The sequence below is a fragment of the Ictidomys tridecemlineatus genome, chromosome 7 (assembly GCF_052094955.1).
Source record: "Ictidomys tridecemlineatus isolate mIctTri1 chromosome 7, mIctTri1.hap1, whole genome shotgun sequence".
Classification (NCBI taxonomy): Eukaryota; Metazoa; Chordata; class Mammalia; order Rodentia; family Sciuridae; genus Ictidomys; species Ictidomys tridecemlineatus.
The window spans coordinates 131,009,243-131,029,153 of record NC_135483.1 but is presented as its reverse complement, the minus strand read 5'-3'; the positions used below and the strand labels follow the sequence as shown (position 1 = coordinate 131,029,153).

General features: G+C 34.9%; 1 protein-coding gene across 13 annotated transcripts in view; it reads left to right on the top strand.

The window, feature by feature from the left end:
* LOC144365550 (uncharacterized) overlaps positions 1–19,911 on the top strand; it is a 195,485-nt gene that overhangs the window by 2,102 nt on the left and 173,472 nt on the right. The window contains exon 2 of one of the 13 annotated variants that reach the window (XM_078017481.1): positions 9,468–11,995. The exons of the other annotated variants lie outside the window; for them this stretch is intronic. Within the exon in view, the coding sequence (XP_077873607.1) occupies positions 9,468–9,620 (153 nt within the window). The 3' untranslated portion in view covers positions 9,621–11,995. Of the gene's footprint in view, positions 1–9,467; positions 11,996–19,911 lie in introns of those variants that run through there. 13 annotated transcript variants of the gene reach the window in all.

Below are 19,911 nucleotides of genomic sequence, written 5' to 3'. Positions count from 1 at the left end.
TGGATTTATTAGATTAAGTCTAAATCTCAAAGGAGATGTGGCTGAGGGGTAGAATTCTTGCCTAGCATATGTGAGGCCCTGGGTTCAATCCCTACTACCACAAGAGAGAGAAAAAAAGTGACTTTAAATCAGATATTTTAAGTATGTTTACAAAGCTAATAGAAACCATGTCTAAAGAAAGCATGAGAAAGATGTTTCACCAATAATAATAATGAGAAATTACTTTTAAAAACCCTGGAACAGTTATACAGTTGTTAGCAATTATGCAAGAATTAGCAAATTTTAATCTGGGTTGGTTGAGATTTTCTAACTGAGGAACAAGCACAATGAGAAGCTCAGAAGGAGAAGAAAAAGAGAAGGGGCACACATAATACTTGGAATAATGGCCCCAAAACTTCCTTTTTTTTTAAAGAATGGACCTCACTACATTTTTTGGGCTAGCCTCAAACTTTAGATCCTCTTGCCTTAGCATCCCAAGTATGCACCACCACATGGGGCCAAATCTCCCTAAATTTGATGAAAACCATTAATCTTCACATCCAAGAAGCCAAATAAATGCCAAGTAGGATAAACACAAAGATATCCGGCCTAGACACATTATAATCAACCTGTTAAAAGTTGAAAGTTAAGGGGCTAGGGTTATAGCTCAGTTGGTAGAATGCTTGCCTCGCATGCACAAGGCCCTAGGTTCAATCCCCAGCACTACAAAAAAGAAAAAAGTTATAAGCAAAGAGAATCTTGTCAGTGGTATAAGAGAATCTACTCACCATATAATCCCCAATAAGATTTGAAGCAGAAGCTGTTAAAGCCGGAAGACAATGGAATGACTCAATAAAAATGCTGGGGAGGGATAGACCATCAAACAAGAATTCTAGCCAGGCACAGTGGTGCACACCTGTAATCTCAGCAGCTCAAGGAGACTGAGAAAGGAGAATCAGGAGTTCAACGCCAGCCTCAGCAACAGGGAGGCACTAAGCAACTCAGTGAGACCCTGTCTCCAAATAAAGTACAAAATAGAGGTAGGGATGTGGCTCAGTGGTCGAGTACCCTTGAATGCAATCCCAGGTACCAAAAAAAGAATTCTAGCTTCAGCAGTATTATACTTCAAAAATGAAGAAAATTATTCCCAAAGTATTTGTATAAACAGAAAGAATTTGTCACAAGGAAATCTTCCCTACAAGAAATACTGCAGAAATCTTCCCTACAAGAAATACTACAGAAATCTTCCCTACAAGAAATACTACAGAAATCTTTTTTTAAAAAAACATTTTTTTTTAGTGAGAGAGAGAGAAGTTTTTATCTTAAACAGAGAGAGAGAGAGAATTTTAATATTTATTTTTTAGTTATCAGCAGACACAACATCTTTGTTGGTATGTGGTGCTGAGGATCGAACCCGGGCCACACGCATGCCAAGCGAGCGCGCTACCGCTTGAGCCACATCACCAGCCCCAGAAATCTTCCCTACAAGAAATGCTACAGAGAGTCCTTTAAGCCAAAATGGAAAGATTTTAGACAGTAATTGAAATCTACATGAAAGAATAAGGAATATTTTAATCCAATCAATAAATGGGCAAAGGAACTGAACAGGCACTTCACAGAAGAAGAAATACGATCAGTCAACAAATATATGAAAAAATGTTCAACATCTTTCACAAGTAAATGCAAGTTAAAACTACACTAAGATTTTATCTCACTCCAATCAGAATGCCAATTATCAAGAATATAAGTAAGTGTTGGCAAGGATGGGGGGGAGGTACACTCACACATTGATGGTGGGAATGCAAATTGGGGCAATCACTCTGGAAAGCAGAATGGAGATTCCTCAGAAAATTTGGAATGGAAACACCATATGACCCAGTTATTGCACTCCTTGGTTTATATCCATAAGACTTCAAATCAGCATACTAGAGTGATGGAGGCACATCAATGTTAACAGCATCTCAATTCAGAGTAGCTAAGCTATGGAACCAACCTAGGTGCCCTTCAACAGATGAATGGATAAGGAAAATGTGTTTTATATACACAATAGAATATTACTCACCCAGGCTGGGATTGTGGCTCAGCAGCTAGAGCACTTGCCTAGCATGTGCGAGGAGGCCCTGGGTTCAATCTTCAGCACCACAGAAAAATTAAAATAAAGATATTGTGTCCAACTACAACTATTAAAATAAAGATATTGTGTCTAATATTCTTTAATGTGTGTGTATATATATATACACACACATTAAAGAATATTACCCATAAAGAAGAATGAAATTATGGCATTTGCAGGTAAATGGATGGAACTGGAGACTCATGCTAAGTTAAATAAGTCAATACCAAAAATCAAAAGCCAAATGTTTTATCTGATATGTGGATGCTAACACATAATGGGGGAGGAGGAACAATAGAAGTTCACTGGGTTAGACAAAGGAGAATGAAGGGAAGGGCAAGGGGATGGGAATAGGAAAGAGTAGAATGAACTTTCCTATGTTCATATATGCATACACAACCAGTGTAACTCCACATCATGTACAACCATAGAGTGGGAAATTCTACTCCACATATGTATAATGTGTTAAAATACTTCCTTATGTATCTAAAAAGAACAAACTAAAAAACACACTGTACTGTGTGTCATGAGAACTATAATACAAAAAAATAATGATAACAAGAGCTCATGTATAAAGGCAAAAAAAAAGCTCATGTATAAAAAAACAAATTTTAAAAATTTAAAAGACTGGGGCTGGGAATGTGGCTTAAGCGGTAGCGCACTCGCCTGGCATGCGTGCATCCTGGGGTTCGATCCTCAGCACCACATACAAAGATGTTGTGTCCACGGATAACTAAAAAATAAATATTAAAATTCACTCTCTCTCTTTAAAAAAAAGAATCAATAAATGGAATGGATTCAAATTAAAAAGCTTCTTCTCAGCAAAAGAAACAATAATGTGAAGAGAGAGCCTACAGATTGAGAGAAAATCTTTTTGCCACATGCACCTCTGGGATCTCTGGGATATATAAAGAATTAAAAAAAAAAAAAACTCCCAAATAATCCAATCAATAAAAGGGTCAACAAACTGAACAGACACTTTTCATAAGATGGTATACAATCAGTCAACAAATATATGAAAAAATGTTTAACATCTCTAGCAATTAGAGAAATGCAAATTAAAACTATTCTAAGATTTCATCTCACTCCAGTCAGAATGGCAGCTATTAAGAATACAACAACAGTAAATGTTAGTGAGGATGTGGAGAAAAAGGCACACTCATACATTACTGGTGAGAATGCAAATTGGTGCAACCAATCTAGAAAGCAGTATGGAGATTTCTTAGAAAACTGGGAATGGAACCACTATTTGACCCAGCTATTCCACTTGTTGGTTTATACCCAAATGACTTAAAAACAGCATACTACAGTGAAGCAGCCACATCAATGTTTACAGAAGCTCAATTCACAATAGATAAATTGTGGCACCAACCTAAATGCCCTTCAGTAGATGAATGGATAAAGAAGCTGTGGTATGGGGCTGGGGATGTGGCTCAAGCGGTAGCGTGCTTGCCTGGCATGCGTGCGGCCCAGGTTCGATCCTCAGCACCACATACCAACAAAGATGTTGTGTCCGCCGAGAACTAAAAATAAATAAATAAATATTAAAAATTCTCTCTCTCTCTATCTATCTCTATCTCTCCTCACTCTCTCTTTAAAAAAAAAAAAAAAGAAGAAGCAGCTGTGGTATATATACCCAATGGAATATTACTCAGCATTAAAAGAAAATAAAACTATGACATTTGCAGGTAAATGGATGAAGTTGGAGAATATCATGCTAAGTGAAACAAGCCAATCCCACAAAACCAAAGGCCGAATGTTTTCTCTAACATGTGGATGCTAACTTACAATAAGATGGGGGCACTAGAGAAGAACAGTATTACCTTAGATTAGGTAGAGAGAAGTGATGGGAGGGTAGGGGAAGGGATGTGGGGATAGGAAAGATAGTAGAATGAAACAGACATCATTACTTTATGTATATATGTGACTATATAGCCAATATGATTCTGCAACATGTACACTCAAAAAATGAAATTATATCCTGTCTATGTATATCAATGTGCATAAATGCATTCTACTGTCATGTATAACTAAAACAAATTAAAAAAAGTTTTTTAAAGACAAAGGAATTTAAATGATCCACTAGAAAATATGTACTTAAAACAAAAGTCAGCACTAATGAAGAAATGGAGGGAGGGGATTATATATGTATGACATAAAGAAAACGAAGGCCAGGCACAGTGGCATATGCCTGGAATCCCAGCGGCTTGGCAGGCTGAGACAGGAGTATCGTGGGTTCAAAGCCACCCTCAGCAAAAGCAGGTGCTAACCATCTCAGTGAGAACCTGTCTACATAAAGTACAAAATAGGGCTGGGGATGTGGCTCAGTGATTGAGTGCCCCTGAGTTCAATCCCCAGTACCCAAAAAAAAGAAAAGAAAACAAAGACTTGCCCTTGGGGTGAAGTCTAACTTTTTTTTCCTTCTTTCCACAGCTGCCATGCCCTTTGGGACCTGCTCCTCCCTGCTATGTCTTTCCCTCATTTCTGTCCACCATTTTTCCTTGCTCTCTCTACTTCCATGATACTCAACTAAGTATATTTCTTTCCCTCTGCTTAGGGCACTCTGATACCCACTTTCCTTTTTCCTACTAATCTTTCACTTAGCTAAGTCCTCTTTTCTTCAAGTTTCCAAAAAGTTGCCAGGCCTGCTTTTCATACCCTCTCCAAGCTCCCTGTGGTATTTTCTTTTGTAAAATTCCTCATATTTGTACTGGGATGCCCCATGAAAACAAGTTCATTTCTGTCTAGTTCACTGCCATCTCATTAGCAGCACCTGACTCAAGTGTGTGTGTTGGAGGGCAGGGTGGGGTCTCAGTATATATTTGTTCATTAAACTTGTTGGATAAATTATAAGAGATATTAAAGGACTTTCTATTTAAAATCTGCTGCCTTTCAGGTCATAAATGTGTATTAAATCAAAGACTTACTGGAATTTGGAAAGAAGAAAGAAAAAAATAGCAAATTGGCAAATAAAAATGTTCTGCCTTATCTGTAACTACATTAACTGTAAATGGAGGGCTGGGGTTGTAGCTCAGTGGTAGAGTACTTACCTAGCACATCCTTAGCACCACATACAAATAAGTAAAAGAAAAGTCCATTGACAACTTAAAAAAATATTTTTTTAAAAAAAGAAATGTAAATGAAATAAACATTCCAATTATAAGGCAGAGATTAGCAGAGTGGAAATTAAAATGGCATATAAAAATATGTATTTAATGTAACAAAAAACAGGCTGAGGTTGTGGCTCAGTGGTAGAATATCCACCTGGCATGCACAAGGCCTTGAGTTCAATCCCCAGAACCACGTTTGCACCAAAAAATATCAAAATAATAATAATGTTAATGGAACAAAACCTAATAGGAATGAAAGAATAGATGAACATAAGACTGTAGCATAAAGAAGACAACAGCTAAATGGTGAATGTAACTACATTAAATATAAATGAGATAAATACTCCCATTATAAGGCAGAGATAGGAAGAATGGACTAGAAAAAAAAAAGATCCAACTATATTCTGCCCACAAGAGACAAAAATGTAGACTCAAAGACACAAATAGTTTGAAATTAAACAGATAGAAAAATATACACATCAGGAAAACAACTACTTTAGAAATTGTTCTAGCATTTTTCCAAATAACATTTAAAATATAGTTACTATTTAACCTGGCAATTATATTTTAAATATTTACCAAAAATTAAAATGTATGTCTATATCAATAATAGAAATTGGTAGTTTATAGTAACTTTATTGATAAAAGCCCCAGACTAAAAACAATCCAAATGGTTTTGAACTGTTGAATGGTTAAAATGTTGTATATCTTCAATATGCAATCTTACTCAACAATAAAAAAGAAACTTGCTATACATGCAACAACATTGATGAATTTCAAAAATATCATGCAGAGAAAACAAAGTGAGATACAAGAGTACATAGTATAAAATATCACTTTGATTAAACTCTAAACAAATCAAATATACATAGTGACAGTGCCTCAGATGATGTCTTGGTGGTTCATAGTGGAGTTATATGGGAGAATTGACAGCACAGGGGCATTGTTCTGGAGTCAAATGTATGTGCTGCCTGCTGCTAGGAGTGATCACAAATTTGGGACACACAGGTTGGTAAAAGGAATCAGTTTTATTCAAAGCTGACCGTGAGGAAGATGGGACTTTTTGCCTCACATCACTCTTAGGAGCTCAAGGTGAAAAGGACTTTTATTGGAGAAAAAGGATGTGCAGTAAGACAGGTGGCAGGAAATCTATACCCAAGGCCTTCCTCTCTAGAATAACTTGTCTCCTTTCCTTTCACTTGAAAACATCACAAAGGACTTTAGCTACTTGGGGCTAACACCTGCAGTTTTTCTTTTCAGATGGTCACTTTACTTTCTGCAAATTAATTCATATACTTTGCATTAGTTGATTATATGACAGATGCTACTTACCATAGAGCTTTCAGGATGAGGAGGTACTTGCCTCTATTCTAGCCACTCAGAAGACCGAGGCAGAAGGATCTCCGGGAGATCAGCCTGGGCAATTTAGTGAGACCCTGTCTCATAATAAAATTTTAAAAGGGCTGAGGATACGAAGTACTTACCAACCATGCATGTGGTCTTGTGATCAATCCACAATACTGCAAAAAAGAAAAAGAGAACTAAGAGAACTAAGGGGGGCATTATGGAGGCCTCTCTGTAGAAGTTAGAATGTGGGGCAAAAGCAATGGGTCATTAAAAGATTAGAGATAGGAGGTAAAAGCAATTGTGCTAAGCTTCCAGGAGCTTTTCTCTGCAGCAGGCTAGAGATACCCATCCTCCCACTAGGAATCAAACTTGGAGCTCTTCTCATTCTAGGCAAGCACTCAACATATCACCAGACATTTTGAATTTTGAGACAGGGTCTTGCTAAAAATTGTTGAGGCTGGCCTCCAGTTTGTGATCCACCTGGCATGAGAGAAATTTTTGAGTTGTTATAAATATCTTTGTATTTATTAATATCTTTATTGTTTTGCAGTGTATTTATTGTGGTAATGGTTTGTCAAAATTCAACAAACTACATGCTAAAAATGGTTGCCTTTTATTGTAATTTATACCTCTATAAAGTTGATTAGAAAGAAGAAAAACTCCTAGAATTTATTAATTCCCCCTTTCCTTCAGCCATACTTTAGCAGTTAAGTCATGTTTTTTGTGCCTTAATCTTCAAATCTCTCCCCTGTTCTTGCTGTCATCTCTAATACCCACACTGTACCTGTCATTTGGGGAGAAGAGGTCAGTCAATAACACTTGTTACCTTCTAGGGGTCTTGGGTTTGTTATCTCCATTCAGCAAGGAATTGAAGAATAAGGAGAGAGATAGTGGAGAAAAGAGATTTATTACAAGTGAAAGCAACAGACTTCTCCAAAGAGAAGGAGCATCAAAGCCTGGAGTCCATTAGACAAGTTTTGGGTTGTTCTTTTGATGGTCTCTGGAATTTCACCTTTTCTTATCTTCTCTCATTTCCACATTCTCCTCTTTATTGTTCATTGATATTCTCCATGTTCATGCATCTATTTTATTTTTTATATTGGACCCCTCACTTAGGTGCAAAAATATGGAAGTATCTATCATGTCTGAATCCCCCACTTATGTAAATGAGCACTTTCATAAACCAGGAAGTTGACCTCATTGGAGGACATTCAAGCTCCTTTGGTCTGGACCTTCCTCTGACTTCCTCACTTGCCATCTTGCCCTAGCTTCCTACACTCTACTATATCTCCCTCACACTCATGTAATCCCATTCTATTATTCATGATTTACTTATCTGCTTTCTCATCTAAACTTTAAACTTCTTAAAAGCCAAGAGCATGGGTTGGTCATAATGGATGCTAAAAATTAATATTGAATATTAGAGATACTTTTGTATTTTGCTTACAAAGAGTTCTTTAAAAGATGAAGAATATTTTACCACCAGATATGGCTCCTCTTGAAATAATCAGTTCTCTAAAAACAAACAACAAAATGTATGAAATTTTATATGGCTGTGTATTTGACATGAATATTACTGATAATGCTTAAAGCATTAATTGTTTTCTTAGTTACAAAGTATTTTTAAGAGAACTATAATATAGAGAATTGTGAAATCTTTAATATATTTCCTAAAATCACAAATTGCCAAAAGGTCACATTATTAAATGTGTAATGTACACTGTGCTTGAGAAAAACTTGCCTGCTCATTTGTTGTTTTCTGAACCTGGCAGGTTTATTAAATGAATGAATGAATCTGGCTAGTAACATTAAAACCACATACATGTTCAAAACCTTAAAATGCATCAATTTTATTACCAAAATGTCTTCCTATTATAAGGAGTTTTAAGGATAACTCCTTTAACATACAAACTATGACTATATATCTAATAAATTATAAGGTAAATTTTTAGTTATCCAGCTTTATAATTGTGAATATCAAAAAAGGACAATTGCCATTTTAATTTTTAAATGTTTGTAAAGAATTTCAGAAATACATTGTTTTCTGTTCAAAATTCAAAATTGGTTATAATTGTTAAACCTAATTATAGTTTTTGATTTATGCAGTTTTTTAGTATTATAAATATAGATCCAGCACAAGAGAAAGAAAAAAATAGGAAAATATTTACATTTTAAAGTACAGTGAATTAATTTAATGTATAAAGCCAATATAATAATGGTTACTTCTGCCAGATGGTATTTTACATTTTGATAAAAAGATATATTCTTAATCATATATGTCAAGGAAAAGCGACCATATGTTGTTAAACACTTCCAATTTGTCATTTAATTTAAAAGGCACTACTGATTTTGCAACAATTTTTTTTTTGGTGATGTGATATAAGTATCCTTGATGTTAGTAAAATTTAAAGTATTTTCCTTAGTTCTTTTTATCTATTTGAGCAAATAATTTGGTGAAGAATTTCCTTAGCATCTGCAAAGAAATGACTCCATAAAGAGGAGTATACATTCAAGTATATATTCAAGTTATGACTGAGTAAGAAGCATAACCCTCTGTTTTCAAGGATACTGTAGAACTTAATCTATTGTATTCTAGTAAACAGAATATACAGAGTAACAATGATTACATTTTTATTTGCCTTAAATTCAGAAACCCATTATAGTTTTAAGATTGAGAGAGAGTGAGAGAAAGAGAGATAATTTATATTAAAAAAATACTTTTCACTTTACAAAAAGTTTTTAGTAAAAGAAGACTCAGAAAACCTTGTTTAATCTCTAACGAAAAAATAAAACTGATACTAAATAATTATTAAAACAAAGGTTATATGTGCCTTTGTTTCCTCTGCTTTTTTGAAAAGGTAATTTGCTAAGCATTCTTACTCTGCACTCCTCCACTTATTTCTCTTCTCACTCTACAGGGCTCCAGGGATGATTTCTTTCTGGCCCGATTAGAGTCTGAATTACCATCTACAGATGAAGCCTTGCACTTTTCTATTTCCTGTGCATATCTCTTTTCCACGCCTTTTCAGTTTTGTAGACCTATATCATTTTATAATCCATTCTCCAGTTGATGGACATTTGGGTTTGTTCCAAGTTTTCCTGTTACGTATAATACTTCTATGAATATTCTAGGTGTCCCCTGATGTATCTGACCAAGAGATTCTCAAGCATATATGCCTAGAAGCAAAATTGCTGCATTTTAATACATGTAAATTTTACTATTAATAACAAATCGATTCCAATATAATATTCAAAATGTTTCCTTGCTATATATTCTCACTAACAACCAAGTGCTGTTGGACTGCTAATTTTTGCCAATCTAATGGGAATAGAATGATACATTATGTTGCTTTGATTTACAAGTTCTTTATTACTAATGGGGTTGGGCACTTTTCATGTTTGTTGGACATTCATATTTTTCTTTTTAATGTGCCAATTCATGACTCTTGCAGATTAGATGTGGTGTCCCGCTAAAGGTCACATGTAAGGCAATGCAAGAAAGTTCAGAGGACAAATGATTGGGTTGTGAGAGTCTTAACCAATCAGTGAATTAATCACCTGATAATAATTAACTGATTGGTAACTAAAATGGTAGGGTGTGGCTGGAGGAGGTGGGAATTGGGGCGTGACTTTGGGAATATATTTGTTTCTGGCAAGTGGAGTCTCTCTCTGCTTCCTAATCAACATGTGAGTTGTTTCCCTTTGCCACACTCTTCCACCATGATATTCAGCCCCAACTGGAGCCCCAAGAAATAATGCTGGACTTCTATGGACTGAGATCTCTGAAACTGTGACTCCTTAAATAAACCTTTCTTCCTCCATAGTTGTGCTGGTTGGGTCTTTTAGTCACAGAAGCAAAAAAGCTGACTAAAACAATGACTTTAAAATATTTTTTTCCTATGGAATTATTTGTCCTTTTTTGCATAGTTTCAAAATCTTTATTTTTCACAACAAAAAAGATACATGACATGGGAAAAGTCATATAACTAAATAGTTTAGTAGCAAAAATATAGTAGAGTTAAAATTAATAGTAACCAGTGATATTTGTGTGCGTGATAAAACAACTTACGTGCAAACAATGTCATTAACTTCTGTATTATAATTTTATTTTTCTAAAGTGATAAAAAGTAAAAGGTCACATTTCAGTGACAATTAAGATTGTATTCTGGCTGGGCACATGGTGCACACCTGTAATCTCTACAACGTGGTAGACTGAGACAAGGAGGATCACAAGTTTGAGGCCAATCTGTACAATTTAGCCAGAATATTTTAGACAGTTGTTTTCTGTTGTGATCAAAAGACTTGACAAAAACAGAGAATGAAAAACTTATTTGGGGGCTCACAGTTTTTGAGGTCTCAGTCCATAGATGGCTACATTCATTGCTCTGTGCCTAAAGTGAGGCAGAACTTCATGGCAGAGGAAAGCAGCTCAGGACGTGACAATCAGGAAACAGAGTGTGTGTTCTGCTCATAGGGAACATATACACCCCAAAGGCAAACCCACAATGAACGGCCTCCTCTAGTCACACACTACCTATCTATAGTAACTGCCCAGTTAATCCCTAATAGATTGGAGAGTTAATGCACTGATAAGGATAAAGCTCTCAGGCTGGGGATGTGGCTCAAGCGGTAGCGTGCATGCGGCCTGGGTTCGATCCTCAGAACCACATACAAACAAACATGTTGTGTCCGCCAAAAACTAAAAAATAAATATTAAAAATTCTCTCTCTCTCTTTAAAAAAAAGGATAAAGCTCTCATAACTGGACCATTTCACATCTAAACTTTCTGTATTATCTCACACATGAGCTTGTTAGAAACACTTCATTTCTAAACCATAACATACTCAAAAATTTAAAAATAAGATAAAAAGGGCTAAGAATGTAATTCAGTAGTAGAAGAACTCTGGTTCAATCCCCAGTATTGCAAAATAGTAGTAGTAGTAGTACTAGTAGTAGTACCGGCATGTTATTTCAGGGAGGCTACACCTATGGTAAACTTGAGAAGTCACAGGTCCATATGTTATATTTGCAAATAATAAAGAAAATCTATGAACAACAGTTCTGGAAACTTGAGTTTTTACAGTGGAGAAATGTGTAATGTAAAAAAGACTTATAGATGAATTTGATATTTCTACTCATTCTGATCTATCTACTCCTCACTGTCTAAAGTAAGAGGCAAAAGTAAAATATGAAATTAATTGAAGGGAGTCTACATTAGAGTAGAGGAGAGGATCAGGGAGAGGGAGGAAAGAAGGATTAGGGAGAGTACTGGGGAATGAAATTGAGCAAATTATGTTATATGCATGTATGAATATATCACAATTAATCTCTCTTTTATGTGTAGTTATAATGCACCAATAGAAATATTTTTAAATAAAGCAAAATACAATGTATTTCTCATTGTTTGTTGTGAGTACCACAGATGGTACAAAAATAATTTTAGATGGTTCAAGGACACTTTTTTTATATTAATAGAGATAAACTTATCTTGATGTATAATAGAAAAATATATAAAGAACATATCCAATCTGTGATTTCACAGCCATTGTTGCTAGAGACAATGCTTAGTGACTTTTAAAAACTTCTATTTTAAAGTAGATAACACAAGTGGTATGTAAATAGGAAAAAATTATGCTAATGATATATAAATGATGAAAATTTGGGAAACACTATATAATGGCTTTGATAGTAGATAGACCTGGGTTCATAAATTGACTCTATTACTTCCTATTTATGTGAATTTGGCTGAATTATTTACTTTCCTTGGCTGTACTCATTGGTATATCAGTTGTTTTTAGCAAAGACCAATGAATAATGGCTACTAAACATGTTACAATATTTCTTTCTCCTGTGAAAGCTTAAACTTCAGTGGTGAAAATTAGGATGGCACTGCTCCATGGGGTCATCAAGGAGTCTAGGGTCCTTCTACCTTCTACCACCATCATCTTCTCACACTATAGTATGTGAAAAGAGGAAATATTAAAAGCAAGAGCTAGAACTTGTACATATCACTTCTGTTTGCATTCTAATGGCTTACTGCAAAAGAGACTATCATCTGTAGTGGGCACTCAAGACACTGGACATAAAGCAACAAAGGACAAAGAGTCAGGAGAGAGGGAAAACAAATGAAGACAGCTTGATAGTTCCTCTAGTTGTCCCAGTTTACTGTGTGGGGAAAGTTTCCTGGCCTCAGCACAGAAGAAGGGGAACTCACAAAGAGCCTAAACAGAGGTCTACCTGAGTTGAAGAGACAGAGGTTGGGCTGGGGAAGGCAAGGAGGCAGGGGAGAGTATGCAGGACAGTTTACAGAGAGGAGAAAGATGCACAGGGAGAACAGAGAGTGAATCAGAAGGGAGGTTCCCTTGAGGTTGGGGTTGTGGCTCAGTGGTAGAGCACTCGCCTTGCATGTGTGAGGTACTGGGTTTGATCCTTAGTACCACAAAAGGTATCATGCCCATCTATAACTAAAATAATAATAATAATAATAAGGAGGAGGAGGAGGAGGAGGAAGAAGAGGAGAAGGAGGAGGAGGAGGAGGAAGAAGAGGAGAAGGAGGAGAAGAAGGAGGAGGAGGAGGAGGGGCTCCCTAGTATATTTAGTTGAGTGGTACATGAACGTGGCTGGAGAAAGAATCATGTGAAAGGATTAGAGGGAACAACAGCGGAGGAATAATGCCTGTTCTTGTAGCTACACTTCAGAAAAACTAGTAATGAATTAGTACTAATGAATCAGTTAGAGCTCCAACAAGGGTATATGCTTCAGGAGTGGGGAATGATTAGCGCTAGACTAGACACAAGCTTCTTAAAAAGCTTAAAAGTAAGACCTTTTATGAATCAAACTATAAATCAATTTGATTTTATGAATTAAAATGAATCAAACTGTTTTCAAGTGACTGAACCAGATTCAATATTAAGATATCAATTCCTCCAAGCTGATTCATATGGAAATTTACATGGAAATGTAAAGGACTTAGAATAACCAAAATGTTCTAAAAATAACAAAATTGAAGGATTTATACTACCTGACTCCAAAACTCATAAAACAATGATCCAGACTATGGTATTTGACAGTTCTAGAACCAAATCCCAATTTCATTTCTTACTTTTCTCAGGCAAATCATTTAATCTTTTTGTTCTTCAGTTTTATTATCTTTAAAATCAAAATAATAATGTTAACAATCTCACAAGGTCATGTGACTCAGTGAAATAACATGTATGAAACATTCAATACAGTACTATACCATGTGCTGACTTTTATTATGTACTAGAAACAGGCTCTGTAGAATGTGGACTCTGTCTGTCTTCATTATCATCATATTCTTAGGACCTTAAAAGGAAATTTGGGTTCAACTATCTTAAGCAAAAAGCTAACAATAGAACAGTTACATATATAGTTAAGGAACTTAAGCTATTATCTAAAAATTCAACAGAACCATTTTTCATCTTTATTTTATTTATTTATTTATATGTAGTGCTGAGGATTGAACCTAGTGCCTTGCATGCCCTAGGCGAGTGCTCTACCACTGAGCCTCAGCCCCAGCCCAACAGAATCATTTTTCAAATAATGAAAACGAATTCAGAGAACTGAGGTCTAAATCCCAGGTCACTGTTTTCTAAGATAGCACATTTCTTCTTTTATTCTCATATACTTCTGCCTTGGCTTTGGAATACCTTACATGTTCATTTGTGGAGGATTTAAAAATCAGTTTATAAAAAGTACTTTGCATAGGATAGTATTGGAATTAAGCATATTCAGCTTGGAAAATGTCAGAAAAAAGCCTAATGTGACAAGCAGAATTTGTCTAACAATTTAAAATTTGCTCCTAATAACCCAAATTTCAAAGGATAGATGGTGTTGATTTTGAGACAATGTTCAAGTTTCAGAATAGAAAAGTCATGAGATATACAGATATACCGATATAATGTGAGAAATGCTATTTTTAAAATATTTAACATAATATTGGGTCATTTTGAATAGAATTTTGTTCATAAGAATTTCAAATTAAATTGTCTGTTGATTACTATTTCACAATCTCTCCAGAATCAACTCCTTTCACTTTGTAGTGAGATTGGACCCTGCTTATCATATTTCAAAACCCAACACAAATACAAACACATCCTTAAAACCATTAAAAAATTATCTAGCCCCTTTTTGCTGGTATTACAAAGTGTTGGGTCAATTTTAAAACCTTTCCACTGTCGGTAAGTTTTGTTTGTTTTTACTTGAAAATATTCATGTTCCAGTTTTGAGCTAATTTTGCCATATATATTTCCAATTTCAACTGTTTTTAACAATGGATTTAAAACTGGCATCTAATATAATTCTTCCAGTGTAGTCAGGAGAAAAATGATTGATGATCCATAGCAATAGATTGATTCAATGTACACAGGCGATAATAAGTAATAAATTTAATTTTAATATTTTTTAAAAAATCTAATTTTGCTAGGTAAGCCCCATGATATTGTTTCTGCTCCGTCTAAAGAATTAGTCTTATCTGTATAATTTTCTACTTCTGGAATTTTTCATGGCCACATTCAATGTATGTAATGTATTTCTCTCCTATTACATCTACCTACAATTATGAAGCTCACTAGTATATCTATCCATGTTTTTTATTTGCATACTTACTAAAAACCACCATTCTTTTTCTAATAAGCATGTTCAGGGAGGGATATAATCTCTTCCTATTTTTGGCCTTTGACTAAGCCCCTTTTAGAATCTTTTATCTAACTTTTATCTTCATATTTTAAGAAAAAGAAAAAGCAACAATAATTGTTTTAATAATAGAACACATGAATAAAGATGAGAATGATTTTTTTTCCTAACCTAGAAAATAAAACTAGAAAATAATTCAAGGCAATGCTAAGTTGTTTCCCCCAAAACCCTGAATATACTCTATTCCATAGAGGATGAAGAATGATAATTTTGAATAGTTTATTAATTATAAATACAGACTTATATTAACTGTAAAGGTAGAATAAAGTACTTCAGATCTTAACTGTTTTGAAATAAGTAAGATGAATGGGTTGGGGGTAGCTAATTTTTGGAGTGATAGTATCTTATCTCTCACTTATGAAGTAGGGAATTTGTAGGTGAAAAAAGCTAAAGTACTTTCCCTAAAATTGTTAGGATACAGAATAGCCAAAATAAAGAAGAGAGAAGATCTAACAGCCCAGTATCTCTGGACTATGACCTTTCTTGAATGTACATAAGTGATCATTTGAAGACACAATTTATGTGTAGTCCTGCTTAAGGCAATTGACTATATCAAATATCTATTGAAGGATCCCATGAACTGACTTTAATTCTTTAATTCCAGGATTCAAACAAGTATGATATCACTTTTTTTTCAATATGCAGAATACTGTTTACATAAAATTTTACTCTCTTAAGAGGTGGAGTATGAACTATTTTTCTTAATTTCACAAAATCTTCAAACTGACACTTTGTTCCTATTTTAAGAGTGAAAATATTAGTGACTCATTGGTTAGGACTTAAAGTTTCTAATCCTTTTATAAAAAAAACTTGATCCACTTAAAAGCATGTGGATTAAATCAAAATGTGTTAAGTATCAGAAAATGTTGCTCCAGTTAAACTTCAAAAGCTTTCTTAGCCTCTAATGAGGTAGTTTAAACAAACTCATCTTTGTTGGAAGATATTAATTAGATCTATAAAGAGTCCTATTATTAGAGTCTAACTGTTCTTATAATGAACTTATTTGATATGAAGACTTGATCACTATAAACCTAATCTTTATATTAGTTTTCTTAGTATTTTGTGATTTCTTTGTGCAATTATTGTGGACATAAAAAATCAGGAAATAACCTTAGCACTTTAAAATGTTAGTATAATAGGTGAATTTCTTAACAATTTGGGTGAAATGAGCTTACTCCTAGAGAAGAGTTAATATGTGTTCACAAAACGACAAAAATTCTTTACAGATAGGTGGTCACTTTAAAATATACCTTCATTGTTCAATGAAAAAGACTGAACGTCATAATTCTGAGAATACATATCACTTGATTAAGAATTAAATACAGGTAAATTACTTTTTCTTAGATAATTTTTTATTTTACATTTTCAGAAAAAATAGGATTATTAATGCTTAACAAGAGGAGTTAAGGTATTATTAGTTATTCTAACTAAAACATTTGAAAATAATGTTAACACAATACAACATCAAATCATATATATATATATATGTATATGTATATATATATATATACATATACATATATATATTTATATATTTATTTTGGGGTGTGTGTGATGGGTACCAGGGATTGAACTCAGGAGCACTCGGCCACTGAGCCACATCCCCAGCCCTATTTTGTATTTTATTTAGAGACAGGATCTCACTGAGTTGGCTTAGTGCCTCTATTTTTGCTGAGGCTGGCTTTGAACTCACGATCCTCCTGTGTCAGCTTCCTGAGCCAGGGAATGACAGGTGAGTGCCACCGTACCCAGCTATATATTATTTTATATATGTGAATTTTTTCATGAAATAACTTTATGAGACTAGAATACAAAAAGGCTTTCTGGAGTTGTAATACTAACCATGAGATCTATGCTATGGGATTTCTCCAAGGGAGACATTTAATAACATGCTTTAGAAATTAGGATGAAGCTAATGCATTATGGTAAATTTCACCTATGTAAAATGTTTCTAATGAATTTGTAATTGTTTAGAGGCATTTAAAAATAACTTTCAAAGAAACATTGTATGTTTCTCTGAAATATCTTTTCAGTTTTTTAACCTGTACATATTTCAACTCTATAGAGCTATAATATGTAATTAAATAATCAATAATGAGACACATGCAAAAGATTTAAAAATCAGTCAAAACTACTAAGATCCAAGGGCTGATGATGTGGCTTAGTGGCAGAGCTGTTGCCTAGCATATGTGGGGTGGTAAGGTTTTGGGGTTCCATCCCCAATTCTGCAGGGGGAAAAATATGGTGAAAATCACTTAAAACTTAGAAAGTGGAAAAAAAATCAATAGGATATTCATTTAGTTACTACAAGAAAGAGTGGACTATGGCTAGTCTAGAGTTGCATTTAATCTTAACAAAGGGATGAAAAAAGAAAAAAATAGCACAAAAGGTCTGAATCTCCTCATGCTATTGAATTTTTTACTTTAAGTTATTTAACTGCTCTGGGCTTTGGTGGGCAGGAATACAAAATGGTTTTCCACTTCTTCCTCTTCTCATCCTCTCCCTATTTTCATCTAACAATGAAACATTTTGTCAAAAGGAATCTTACATAGGGTACCCATATATAAAACAGATAGATGTAGAGCTACTTTGCTGAAGTGAAGAATTGGGAAAATCTGGAGCCCACTGCTAATATGTTTATGCTTTTTTTCCCTTTTTCTTTTTCTGTGTAAAAGTTTCAAAAAACACTTAATGGCTTTATGTTTGCTTCTGGGTCATATATATTCAGAAGATAATTTTCCAGCATGTTATATTTTGAATATTGAATGCCCCCAAAGTCTGACGTGTTAGAATAGATTTCATCCATAGGGACCAGAGCAGGGTTATTGGGAGGTGATGAAACCTATAAGAGAGGACCAACTGGGAGATATTAAGGCTAATTGTAGGTGTGCCCTTGAGGGGATTCTGGGACACCAGCCTCTTTCTCTCTCCTCCTTTACTTCCTGGCCATGAGGTAAGCAATTTTACTTTTCCATGATATGCTACCTTTCCATTGCTGTGACAAAATATGTAGAAAAACAACTTAAAGGAGAGAATTTTTATTTTAACTCACAGTTTCAGAGATTTCAGTCCATGAGCACCTGGTCCCATCACTTTGGGCCTGAGGTGAGGCCAAACATCATGGTGGGGAGTGTGTGGTGGAACAAAACTGCACCTGGAAAACAGAAGGTGGGGTTGGGGAGGGAGAAGAGGGGAGGTACAAAATATATCCATCAAAGACACACTTCCAGTGACTTATTTCTTCCAACTAGGCCCTACTTCCTAATCTTTCCATTACTTCCAAATAGTGCATCAGCTGGGGATTAAGCCTTCAACACATGAGGGACATTCCAGATGCAAACTATAATACATGTACTCCTTATGATGTGCTGACTTGCTACAGGCCCAAAGCAATAGAGCCAAGTGGTCATGGGCTGGACCCTCCAAAACTGTAAGCCAAAATAAACCTTTTTTCTTTATAAGGTGATTATCTCAGGTATTTGTTACAGTAATGGAAAACTGACTCACAATATAAATTTTTAAAAAATATTAATCTTTTCCTTCTTCAAAGACTTTTATATCCAAACCCTTTATTTGAATTTTATTTTGGTGTAAGAAATTAAGTAAGGGATCCAAATGCACATTTGTAAAGATCATTACTTAGTTTTCCCTGTATTTATTAGGTAATTTGTCTTTATTCTACTGATTTAAAATGTCACCTTCCCTGTGTAATAAATTTTCACATATCAAATCTATTCCTAGTTTCTGGTACTTGAGTTTTAGGATTGCATCTCTTTCTTCCCATTCTACTATTCAACAATGACCAAGAAGGACATAGTCCTGCTTCTTATTTTGTTTCACTTTTTTTAATTGTGAAGACTTTCAGTTCTGTACACTAATTGTTTGTTTTGTGTTTACCTTTGCTTGCCACATTTACCAGTCTTTGTTGCAAACTGTAAACAAATATTGCATTTACAATAAAATAAAACACATATAAAATATTGATTAATGATTAAATCATAAATTCTGGACCCAGAATAAGGATGTTTCTTATTCAGTAGTGTTATCTGAGGATTAAATGACTTAATATTTGTAAAGTACCTAGCACTGTGTCTTAGTTCATTTTCTATTGCTATTGCAAAATACCTGAGACTGGGAATTTAAAAGAACAGAGGTTTGCCAGGTATGGTGGCACACGCCTGTAATCCCAGGAGCTTAGGAGGCTGAGACAGGAGTATTGTGAGTTCAAAAGACACAGCAAAAGTGAGGCACTAAGAAACTCAGTGAAAAACTCAGTGCAACTGAGTGAGACCCTGTCTCTAAATAAAATACAAAATAGGGCTGGGGATGTGGCTCAGTGGGCAAGTGACCCTGAGTTCAATTCCTGGTAACCCCTCCCCAACAAAAGAGGTTTAGTTGGCTCTGGTCCTGGAGGCTGTAAAGTCCAGGAACATCTGGTGAGTGTTTTTTGTTGCATCATAACATGGCAGAGGGCATCATATGGTAAGACAGAAGTGCCAGATAGTGCCAAATTATAAAATAACACAACTACCAGCACAATAACCCATGAATCCATTAATCTATCAATGGATGAAGGGATTATCTCCCCAAAGTCCCACTTCTTAACTCTGCTGCACTGGTGAACAAGTTTCTAGCATATGAAATTCG